Source organism: Vicugna pacos, chromosome 24 (assembly GCF_048564905.1).
Source record: "Vicugna pacos chromosome 24, VicPac4, whole genome shotgun sequence".
In the NCBI taxonomy this organism is placed as follows: Eukaryota; Metazoa; Chordata; class Mammalia; order Artiodactyla; family Camelidae; genus Vicugna; species Vicugna pacos.
In genome coordinates, this window is record NC_133010.1 from 20,280,703 (window position 1) to 20,293,398 (window position 12,696).

The 12,696-nt window shown below is 35.7% G+C and overlaps 1 protein-coding gene across 1 annotated transcript in view; it reads left to right on the forward strand.

The window, feature by feature from the left end:
• ABHD3 (abhydrolase domain containing 3, phospholipase) overlaps positions 1-9,393 on the forward strand; it is a 31,918-nt gene extending 22,525 nt beyond the window's left edge. The window contains exons 5-9 of the mRNA XM_006205114.4: positions 759-871; positions 4,038-4,211; positions 5,573-5,621; positions 5,701-5,866; positions 8,543-9,393. Coding sequence (XP_006205176.2) covers positions 759-871; positions 4,038-4,211; positions 5,573-5,621; positions 5,701-5,866; positions 8,543-8,721 — 681 coding nt within the window. The 3' untranslated portion in view covers positions 8,722-9,393. The remainder of the gene's footprint in view (positions 1-758; positions 872-4,037; positions 4,212-5,572; positions 5,622-5,700; positions 5,867-8,542) is intronic.
• Positions 9,394-12,696: the final 3,303 nt, after the last annotated feature.

The following is a 12,696-nucleotide window of genomic DNA, read 5'->3' on the forward strand; positions in this document are numbered from 1 at the left end:
ATTCACATGAAAACCATTTATTTTAATGCATTATGTATTGAGGCATAATCAGCTTTACATATTTTAACATTTTAAGTGTCTGTTTTCAGTGTAGCGCAGCTGGGACTATATGGAAATATTATTGAAAGGAAAATATTTAATTAATAAAGCAGATTGGATGTTGCTTTTGTCTAGAGTGAAGGCAGTACCAGAAAATCACACTCCTTCATTGGTAGACAGCACTCAGGATAGAGAAAACAGTTCCCCAGTCAGAGAGGAGCCGCAATTTAAGTATTTTGAGGCATTATTGGAAAACCTTTTTTGTTTGCTTGCTTGTGTGTTTTTTTAAATAAGCATTACATTGGCTTTGTCAGGCATAAAGTTTTCTTTTTTCCTATGAAAGTATTAATTTGCCACTTTTTATTCATAAATTGACTCCATTCTTCTTTAGTTAGAGACACATTTGAGTAGGATACTGCGTATCTGTTTAAGGTATTTGTATTGGTGTTGCCCCATTTCCATCAAGGCTTCTTTGCATGATCAGAGCCCTTTGTTGATGCCAACTCGAATAGCATTGACTCAAGATGGCATATGTGTGTGCTGCAAGCCAGGAAAATGATAAATTATTGTGACTCACAGTACGTCAAAGGTCACTTTCTTATATAAAGAGCTCTCTTTCTTATAAAAAGAGCTCTCTCGCTCTTTTTTACATTTTTGCATAATACAAACGGTTAACCTCACCATTTTAATTCTTGTGCTTTACCTATCATTGCTCACAGACGCCAAGGACTTACTGCTGTGCTAACACTGAAGACTTGGAGGCAGTCATTCACCACGTACACAGCCTGTACCCTTATGCTCCTTTCCTGGCAGCAGGGGTTTCCATGGGAGGGTAAGGTTTTTCCTTTCTCGAATGTCTGGGAGGGAAGTGGGCTTAGTGAATGCCTCTTTCATATCACTGTAAGCTACATGGACATTTAAAAACAAATGTTTATTTTGATTGTATTTTACCACGCATGGTTAAATGAAGGAAGGGATTAATTCAGGAAAATTTAAATATTTTCCTGGACTACTGGTCTCTGTGGTGAGAAGGATACAAGTACCTCTTTGGGGTCCTTGGGGTCTGGTGAGCCTGAAGGCTTGTCTGACTCCCATGGGGTTGATTTCCCTCATGCGGCGGCAGCCACATTGACCTTCAGGTCCCCTGATGTGTTCTCAGCCATCCTGTCCCCATCCCCACGTTCTCCAGGGCTGTTCAGAAAGCTGAACTCGTCCCATGACTTTCATCATTCTGGTCATGGAGATAATCGCTTATTGCTCTCTCCAACTGAAGAGACCTTCGAGTTAGTTTTTCCCCTAGATGCTGGTCTTCTTGTTCTTGTCTTGCTTAGTTTTGATGCTGGGCAGATGGACCTACCCTGGAATGCTCTCCTAGAACCTGTGAAATTCTGTTTGTAACCCACTACTCCAGCTGTTATTTTAAGCAAGTGAATATCATAATTTGTGCTGCCAGCATAGGGGTTTTGGGGGAATTTTTAATGCCATGTATGTATTTAGGCTCATTTCTACTACTAATTGTTTATATTTTTTGTTCTAGTAACAGTGAATTTAATAAAATTCAAAACTTTTATTACATGACATTTTGCTATGCTTAGATTACCTAAACCATTGTCCAAAATTGGCAAACCCGTGAGATAAAAAATTGATATTTTTTCTTAATTTTGTAATCGATTTATCTGCCATTTTGACTTTCAGAACATCTCAGAAGCATATTTACTTGAAAATGAGCAGCTTTATAAATGATAGACTCTGAAAAATAGGCTTTAACCACAGCTTTTTAGATTCTTGATAAACATAAAACTAAGAAGAAAAGAATACGTTTTTTCCATTAGCATGGAAGGTCTGACTTGACCTACTAAAGCAAGAAATCCGAATCAGCACAGAAAACCCAGGCAGAATCTGTGGATTGTGCTTCAAGGACAGTATTTTGCTTCTCTTTCTTTTGTGCCATAATGAGAACCTTAAAGGACAGCGTGTCATCCGAACTTTTTTTCCCCTTAATCGTATAAATTCTTGACTTTTTAAAGGCCAAACTTTACATAAACAGGCCCAGATTCTCTATTCAGAAGCTCCTGGGAAATGCCTATTCATGTCGAATTGAGGCCTCAGTGCCTGAAGGCAGAACTTGACCATTAGCCTTTGCAGCTGGCTGAATATTAATGTCTTGTAAGTTGTTCGAAGGGAGCACCCTTTTTAGCTGCCTAGCACTGTGACGCGTTCCCAAGTGGGTTTACCACTCGGGTGTCTTTCACCGCTCAACACATTTTTTTTTCTTTTGGAGATGGAACACACAAAAGCGTCTGTCGAAGATCCGTATGCCCAGCACCCCTCCCTGCTCCAGACGGGGTAATCCCCAGGCCTGTGATGCCTGGGGCCAAATCAGGGTTTTGAGCCAGAACTGAGTCTCTCCCAGGAGTCCCCACTGCTCGAGACACAGTCAGATTCCAGTCTTCCGATGAGTTGGTAAACTAGCTTTAAAAATGTATAGAAACTTCCAAATACATATAAAAGTAAAAAGAATATATATTCATCACCCAGCTTCAGTATCTATCAACTCAAGGATAACTTTGTCAGTATCACCACCCACCCATACCCTTCCAACTATTTTTAAATAATTTTCAGACATCTTGTATAAAGATTTCAGTAAGTATCTCTAACAGGGGGTCTCTTGGAGGGAAAAACAACAACACCTAAACATAACTAACAATAATTCCTAAATATCATCAAATATTCAGTCAGTATTTCATTTCCCTAACCTCATCACATTCACTCTGCAAGCCATTTGGGTTAGAAAAAAAAGAATTGGAGAGAATTTTTGCCCATTTCTTCTATTTCAGAACCTGGGCAATTGGAGAAATAAAGAATGGAAATTATGAGAAACAGAATTTAGATCATGATCCTTTCTGTTAGTTCACAATGTCAGACTTAGATTTCTGACGTTAGCCATACGTTAAACTGTATTCTTGTCCCTCTTACCAAACTAGAACTAGAATAGAATCAGGAACATTGAGCAGGAGGAAAATATGTGATAAGAGAGAAGGACAAACAACAGGAGAGGTAGGAAGAGGAAACAAGTGATTTTAGGGGCCAATTGCTCTGCCACAATTCAGAAAGTCTAACTAGACTCGGGACCCTTAGAGAGAGACTTGCTGTACAGAGCAAGGATGCGTAGGCAACTAGAATGGCCACCCAGACCAATTACTCAGAATCTCTGGAGGTGAGACCCAGGCATCTATAACAGTTTTAAAAACTCCTCTGGTGATTTCAATGTGCAGCCACATTTGAAAACCACTCCTGTGATCTGTCATCTATGCCACAGGTTGGCAAACCACAGACCGGAAGACAAATCTGGCCAGCTGTTTTTGTACAGTGCAAGAGCTAAGAATGGTTATTATATTTTTTAATGGTTGGAAGAACCAAAAAAAGAACTATTTAATAACATGTGAAAAGTGTATGAAATTCAAATTTCAATGTCCACGTGTAATGTTTTATTGAGACACAGCCATGTCCATTCATTCATGTATTGTCTACAGCTGCTTTGGAACTACAATCACAGAGTTAAGTAGTTGCAACTAAGAACATTTACTATGTGGCCTTTTTTGCCTAAATTTGCCTAAAACAACCCTCATACAGTAAGTTAAATGCTCAACTGGAAGCTCGGGCTCAGGGAACTGCAAATTTTTAATAAATCCCCAATGTCATTTTGAAAAAAAGAAAACCACTCTACAGTAGAGTTTTCTAGTTCTACTTCATAGAAAGATACACATGTGAATAATAACTGTATGCTTTGATCCATTCTCAATATAGCTGGCTGCAAGGTAAATAAGTCTATGAATGTAAGGAAAGAATGAAGATATTTGCATGGTTTTCCAAGACAAAGAACTTAAACACTGGTGTATATTTTTCTTCTCCATAGTTAAAGTCCACAGTTAGAAATGGGTGTGTCTTGAGAGAGAAGGCAAATTCATCACTGAGTGTCCTGTTTTTTCTTATTTTAGAATGCTGCTTTTAAATTACCTGGGCAAAATCGGGCCAAAAACTCCTTTGAAGGCAGCTGCAACTTTTTCAGTTGGTTGGAATACTTTTGCTTGCTCGGAGTCATTGGAGAAGCCACTGAACTGGCTGCTTTTTAATTATTATTTGACAACTTGCCTCCAGTCTTCTGTTAATAAGTGAGTCATCTTTAACACCTGATGTCTCCAAATTTTTGGATTACCTGCCACAACAGTAAAATGTTTTCAAGCATAACACTGCTAATATATGTATGTTTATATGTATGTTAATATGCATGTACTACTGCACCAAAATATTCTATCTGTTGTCAATATATACAAAAATAAAAAGATTTTAAGTATAAGCTAACAATATAGATTCCAAAAAGTTCTAATGGTTTCTTTCTGTACTCCAGTGAATTACCTTGTACAACCTCTAGGCTATGTGTCACTTTGAAGATCACTGTTCCATCACTTAAGTTATTCTAAAAAAATAAAAACATTGGTATCAAATGTGTTGAGTAACGTAGGCTATTTCCCTGGATTTCCTACTTGTTGCTAATCTTATCAATACCTAATTCCCTCCTAGGTAGTAAGTAATGTAGTGTTTTCAGAGCTGAATAATAAATATGATTTTTTGAGCACATGCTTGTGAACATATTATGTTTTAGAGGCATAAGAGAATGCCTCTAAAAGATGGATATTCTCAGTCTCACGTTGTTAACATTACCAAAATACCGTCTTTGCATTAGTTTTTCTGAAATTTTTTATCTTTTAACAGTTAAATGGTATGGTAACAAAGAACATGGAGATGCTTCTGTTTATTTTTTGGTGACTGTTACCATGCATTTTTAAGTGAATTGACAAGTTTAAATATAAGCTCTGAAATAAAAAGTACAGTTAATTTGTGCATGACTTAATTGAAAACCATAGTTATCCCAAAAGTTGACATGAAACATTGGATTAAACTTAACCTATTTGTTAAATTACAGGTGTTGATTATAAAATATTGCTAAAAATACTACAGAATCATATCATTAATTACTTGTGGTCAATGAAATGGGGGACAGTTGCAAGAAAAGTGAAGATAATGATTTGAATTAAAATATGGGTTATATAAGAAAAATGATCAATATTTTAAAATAAGTATGCAAAAAATGTAAATTCTAATTTTCAGTATAGCAATTTAAAAAGTAAGATAAGTATCAGTTGATTTACCCAGTTGAAAGCTCTGGCTTAAGTAAGGCCTTTTTGGCCAGTTTGGTACAATGGCATCAATGTGTAGTACAGTTTGTTATTGAAACAGGACTTTTGTTTATTATTACAGAACTGGTTCATTCTTCCTCAATTAAGAAAAAGTACTTTTAAAAAATGTCTTCAGGACAAATATCAAGGTAGTCCTGCCATGTCTGATTAAGTAAATATTTATAGAGTAACAACTTTAGGCTCTGGGCTAAGTTGCTACTTATTATTATGTATTTTAGGTTTATGTGAAATGGGAATGACCTTAATTTTTTACTTTTGAAATTCTTTTGTCCCAGGCACCGGCATATGTTTGTCAAACAAATTGACATGGATCATGTCATGAAGGTAGGACAGAAACTTTATGTAATACTTTTATTTCCTTTTTTGATTAAAAGAATAAATATAATTGGTTTTTGTTTTTCAGGCTAAATCCATCAGAGAATTTGATAAGCGATTCACTTCAGTCATGTTTGGCTACCCAACAATCGACGATTACTATACGGATGCCAGTCCAAATCGCAGACTGAAATCAGTAGGGATTCCAGTGTTGTGTCTGAATTCTGTGGATGATGTGTTTTCACCCAGGCATGGTAAAATTAACATCTTTGTATATATTTTAATGTGAATTAACTGTTTTAAAATATTGTTCTTTTTAGGAAAACACAGTGGTAAGAAATAAAATGTCAGTCATTTAATGTTTTCCACTTTGATAAACAGAAAATAAAAATAGCTAGATACTCATAATTTAGTATCTAATCGCTTTAAACATTTTCAATAGACCCTTATCCAGTCTACTGTGAGAGTCTTAGAACAAATTATGACTCTCAATATTTTACTTGTCCTCATTTTTATAACCTTTCCTTCTTATCAAATAACTGTTTGGACAAACTATGTTACAGTATCTTTGCCTCAAGAGAACATTGTCATCACTTGTCTTTTCTTCCTGAGGTTCTTATACAGAAGGCTTTGAAATTCTTTCTCCCCTTTTAACCTAGAGGAGAGCTCGAGACTTTATTAATATGATGTCCTTGAATATTTCAATGAGTGTAGCACATTTGGACTACAAGGTTATATTTGAAGGGAAACAATGTTTTCCTCTTGGATACTGTTAAAGAGAAAATTATGCCCAAATTAACTTCCTTGCTCTCTTAATTCAAGAAATGTGGAATTTTGTAACAGATACATATGCATGTGTTCATACATTAAAGCAAAATAAGATTCCTAAAAGTATATCATACTATCTTAAGGTAAGTAGACTTGACCTCTGATTTTATTTCTAATGAAATTTCACAAAGCTTTTTATAAAACTTTTTCTCCATACTTACCCCCATATTAATTTTAAAAACATTTTCTCCAAGTACTTCATTTAAAAAAATTATTTTGACTACAAACACAGCACAGTATGTATTGTCAAAATTTCAGAAAATCCCCAAAGTATGTTTTTTAAAAAAAAATCACTTACCATCTCTCTAGGGGATATCATTTTATTGTGTGATTTATGATTAAATCACAGGTAAGTTTAGATAGCTAGCGCTTTTGGTCTTTGACTGCAAATCAGAAAATTAAACTGTGAACTTGGGTATCAGCTGAATTATACAGAGATTGTTTAGCCTGTTTTCGTTGGGTTAACGAAGGAAGTCTAGTATTTCTCCATCTATTTTTATATTTCACGGACCCTTCTTCCACCAACAAAAATTTCCCAGCATTTAACTTGACTCGCTCGATGGAAGTTTAAACTCATTTCTTATTCTTTCCCAAGCCCTTAAAATCGCCACATTGAAATAGTGGACAATTGTGTGCATTCTGAGAGCTCAGGCAGCCAGCGTCTTTCACATGACTTGAATGTGGCCCAGCCTTTTGTTTTTCTGATATGGCTGTAGCTATCAGTGTGCTAGAAATTCCTGAGTGTGTCCAGAGTGTGAAATTAGGGTTCTTAGTAATTCTGTTAGAGGCAAATGAAGCACTGTAAATCTAAGCCCTTAATGTAAGGTGAAAAAGGAAAAGCAAAAATAGTCTCTTTCATTTCATCTGCTTCTCACACCCAGTCCCAAGATAGATGTTTGTTGTTAAGTGTGGCTAGATAAGGATTTGAGTTTAGGACTCCTTTGGGACAAGGACTTGGCTTCCTAGGCCTTGACTTAGGGTCTCTAGGTTTATTCTTCAAGGAATGTTGTGAGGGGTTCAATGTAGAGCATCATCTAAACAAGCAGTTTGGGCCCAGCAGCAGCTCTGTCTTGGAACCTATAGTGTGTCAGCTTCCTTTCCTTCATTGGAAGGGTATGGGAAGAGGCAGATCTTACCTTTAATGAACTCATTTACCCCTAAGACTCTGTTTAGGATATGAAGGTCTAATTGCATCAGTCACATTATCTTACTTAGGGATATAAGATTTAGCAGTATCCGAAATCAAAACACTTCTCATGCCAGGTTGTGATCTAGTATAGATCTTAAATAAAAACATTTTCACTGTTTGAACTCTAAGCCTGGGGGGAAATAAAAATAAAACAACTTTAATTAATATCCTCTAAAGTTTTTACTCAGCAAAGATATTGTGGAGCATTTGAAGAGACTGTCATTATTGAGGAATTAGTTAAATACAGCAACTATATTTTCAAAATGAAGTTTTTCTTTCTCCTGACTATAAATAGAAATTCAGAGAAGAAAAAAAGAAAAAAATAATCACCAATGTTTTACCATCCAAAGATAAACTCTGTTACCACTTGGGAGTATTTAATGCCATTTTTTTTTTGCTATCTATATATGTTTTTATAAATCATATCTATAATTTTGAATCCTTAATATAGCCACTAGTTGGCCTCAGGAATCTAATTTCTTGTGAAGTTAACCAAAACCATACAAAATCTCTCACAAAAGTGAAAAGATTAATTTGTTTTTTTCCTTGATGTAATACTTAAGTGGAACTCTTATAGCATAATGTAAATATTCACCATTTCTTGAATTACTTAATTTCTCAAAGCAAGACTGGGTCTATACTTTGGTGTAATGATTCAACACTTGGATTGATTCTTCCAAAAATAATGGTTCAGTACATAACTGTGGACATGAACTGTTTTAAGAATTTAAGTTGTTGATATAAATTAGTCAGGCTTACATTAGCCCTACTCATTACAAATATTTGTTTGTTCAGTGTTGTTTTGGTTTATAATGAATGGAAATCAAAGGCATACATTTATCCTAACTAAAACTGGTAATAATTCTACATTTTTCTCTCCTTCTCTTCTCTTACCCTCCCATTTTTCATCAAGCTATTCCAATAGAAACTGCTAAGCAAAACCCCAATGTTGCTTTGGTTCTTACTTCTTATGGAGGCCATATTGGTTTCCTGGAGGGAATCTGGCCAAGGCAGTCCACTTACATGGATCGCGTCTTCAAGCAGTTTGTCCAAGCCATGGTTGAACACGGACATGAACTCTCTAGCATGTAATTCTTCAGGTACATTTTGTCTGGATCACCATATAAGGGCAGCTCAGCTTAGTGCACAAATCTTAACTACTGTATATAAAGCAAATAAGCCAGCAGGTGGTGAAGAGGTCCAGAATGACATGCAAAAAGTACTCTTTGGAGAAACAAAACAACTTTGTAGCAAGAAACAAAACATAGATTTAGATGATAACTTACGTAGATTTTATTTTTACTATGCCTTACCAAGTATGACCTTAAATAAAGTAGTACAAACATGGAATTGCACTTAACCAAAACTATTGCATAAAAAGATTTTAATTCCTCAGGGTTTTAATTAGGCTACTATTTTTTTAGACTACTTATTTTAGGTGATTTATGGTACTTTAATAATTGTTAAGAGACTGGTTATTTGAATGTAAGTTATAAGTTGGCATATTCCTAAAGATATTTATACCTAATGATGGTAACAGAAACAGATAAAATACAATGCACTGAATCTTTTATGTATTTTAACTCTAAAAGGTAAATGCAAAATGATAGACTGACTTCTATACATTGCTCTTTTACTCTGATAATATTAAATTACGGCAAACTTATGTTTTATAATGATTATAGTTTACATGCTTATTTTTAAAATAGTATATGTGCATACGTATATATCATTATAGTAAATAAACTCTACCATTTAAAATTGTTCCTTTGTGATTTTTTTATCTACAAAAAAGTAATCCTTAGAAAGTAATTTATCATAATTTCATTAATGAATTAGTTAGAAATTTGAATTAAAACTGTTTCATTTCACTATTTCCAGAATATTGGTCTCACACCATTCGTACCAATTAAAAATACTCTCAGCTACAGGAAACCCAGCTAACAGTGACTTAGAAATAACATTTTAAAATTATTTTGCATCACAAGAAGCCTCCAGGTGAGCAGGCCAGGGCTGATGTAGGTGTTTACCTGTATCATGAAAGGTTCTTTCTGTTGCCACTCCCTTTTAGCAAGCAGCCTAGCTACTTACCTCCTAGACACAGATAGCTGCTGCAGTGCAGACATCACATTTGTATTCAGAGAAGGAAAAGAGAGGAGTGGGACCAGACACCTCTGCCCTTTTGGGAAAGTTTGAAACCTTTCTCAGAAGACTTGTGCTTTTATCTATTGCCCAGAGCTGTGTCACATGGTCACCCTGGTTGAATGGGAGGCTGGGAAATGAAGTTTGTAAACTTTTTCAGTTGTAGTGGACGCAGGCAAGGGATATCTTCCATATCATTCCACATCTTTTCCCTCCTCTTTTTTTTCCCCACTATTTCCCTATTTCCACCATTTATAAAATATGTGGATTTTTTGCCCAGGTATCACATTAAGAGAACCATATAATAAAAGCATATTAACACAAAATTATTTACTAAAAATGCCACCTTCTGGAGAGTTTCTGATAATGTACTTGTGGACTCCCTTGTAACTGTATCTAGAACGATAGCACTGATAATACCAGTGATTTTTTTTTTTTTTTGGTCTATTCAGCAGTCGGTATGGTTCAGGTGGAGCTGATCCTGCCTTTCAGAGTTGTCTTCTAGATTTCAAACAAATTGTATCAGGAAGTTTGTCAAGCCACTGACCACTGTCAGAATCAGGGAGGTAGTTCCTCACCTCTTTCTACACACAAAAATTAACTGCAGCTAGCTGTGAACCTGAAACTTCTCTAAAAAAAAAAAAGTAAAAAAAGAAAAAATTAACTGCAGTTAGATTAAAGAGGTAAACATTTGTAAAATTCATCCTAAGCAAAATATAAAAATGAGAAGCCATAAAGAACAAAACTGACAGATACATTCATGTAAAGATTAAAAAAAACTTCAGCCACTATGTATAAAAATAGATTTTAAAAAGTTTCTGCTGTACAGCACAGGGAACTATGTTCAGTATCTTGCAATAACCTTTAATGAAAAAGAACATGAAAACAAATAAATGTATGTATATGCATGACTGGGACATTGTGCTGTACACCAGAAATTGACACATTGTAACTGATGGTACTTCAATTAAAAAAAAAAATTCAGTTCTACAAAATCACCATAACCAAAACTAAAATACAAATGACAGAGAAAAATATTTGTAATATACAAAAGCCTAATATATCAAATAGCTAAAACCCCCCCAAAATTAGTAATGAAATACCTGATAGAAAAATGGTTAAAAGGATATACAAAAGACACTTACAGAATAGTGGCCAGTAAGTTTATAAAAAGGTGAACAATCTCACTAGTAATTTAGGAAATGCAAAATTTTAAAACATATTTGTGATCATCAAACTGAATTTAATAATATACGGGATGAATAATATACAATGTTGGTAATAGTGTGGGGAAATAGTTACTCAAATTGCTGGTGGGTATGTGAATTAGCAATTATTTTCTGGAAGGCAAAAAAAATTTTGACAGTATTGAAATACTAGAACAACCATATTTAACAATACTGTTTTGAAGAATCTATCCTATAGAAAAGGTAGCAAGGGTGTGTAAAGATACAGATTTGTTGCCACTTTGGACAATTAAGGTAACAACCTGTTTAGTAGGGAAATGGGTAAATTATGACACATTCACATGATATAGCCATCAAAAATAATGGGGTAGCCTTTTATGTACTGATTTATAAAGATATTTCTGATAGGTTATTTAATGAAAAAAATTTGTTGATTCATATGTATATGAGCTCGCTCATTAGTATAAACAAAAATAGAATATAGCTGTACATGCATATGACTGTGTATATTACCGGGGGGGGGTGAGTATTTTCAAGTGTTGATTCTTTTATGTGGAGGGTAAATTATTCTCCCCAGCTGTTTCTCCATACGCTAGTAAGTTCTGAGAAAGAAGGGCTGTGTTTAATTATTTCTATATCCCAAGCACTTAGCATATTGCCTGGAACAGAGTAGATCCTTAGTCAACATTAGTTGGGTAATTGTGGTTTCTATAATGGTGAAAATACTATCTTGTAAGCCAGTTCTCTGTTTTGAGATTTTAAGTATATCCTGGAATTTTTTTTCTAGCTGTGTCCTCAGTTTCTGTTGGTTATTGTCATCTTTTATGCAAAGCCTTCTTACAGAGCATTGTTTTTGAAGTAGGGATACAAATGAATACACTGGCTTTCTTTTCCTTCTTTCCTTTTTGCCAGTGTCTTAGACGTTTTTTCTATCTCAAACCCAGTGCATACACACACGCTTTGTTACAGACCCTCCCCAGTCAGTACCCACTAAGGGACCTTCTGCCCCTTGTCTTTGGAGCCAGTAGAACGAGACCGGGTTTGGTTCAGAAGCAAAGGAAAGTTTTAGTCTTTGAGCAAAGAATGGAGAGGTATAGGCCTCCACCCCAGAGCACAGGCTCTCCATGGGCGAGGCTGCCTTATAGGGATCTCCTGGGCAGGGAGGGGATAGCTCCTCGGGCAGCTGAGCTGCGCGGCTCGCGCCCCAGACCGCAGCCCAGGAAGCACCGACTCAGCATACCGCCCGGCCCACCAGCCTGGGTTGAGCTGCGCGCGCAGCCTTCTGCACACGGCCCGCCCAGCTCCCGCGCCTGGCCGCCATTGCGCTGCGGGAGCTTCGGTCTGAAGTACAGGGTTCGAGGCCTCTGCGCTCTGCCCCCTGTGAGCAAGTGAAACTAAACCAAACGCAAAGGAAAAGGGGGAAAAAAAAGGTAAGACTTTATTACCCATATTCTGTTTTTATTTCCTGGGAATTGTTAATGAGCTTTGCTGGTGACAGTTTTATAAAACAATACTTATTCTTAGGATGTGCAATATACTCTCATATTTTGTAGCCCATCCTAGTCTAGTCTGGTCTGTTTTATTTTTAACTATCCTGTTTTTACTTTTTAAATAAAAGTGGGAAAATGAAAAATTCTCATAAATTCTTAACTCTGAGCCATGGCTATATGGGACTCATTGCATTATTCTCTCTACTTTTTGTGCATAAAATTTTGTTATTGCTTTTTAAAAATTACTC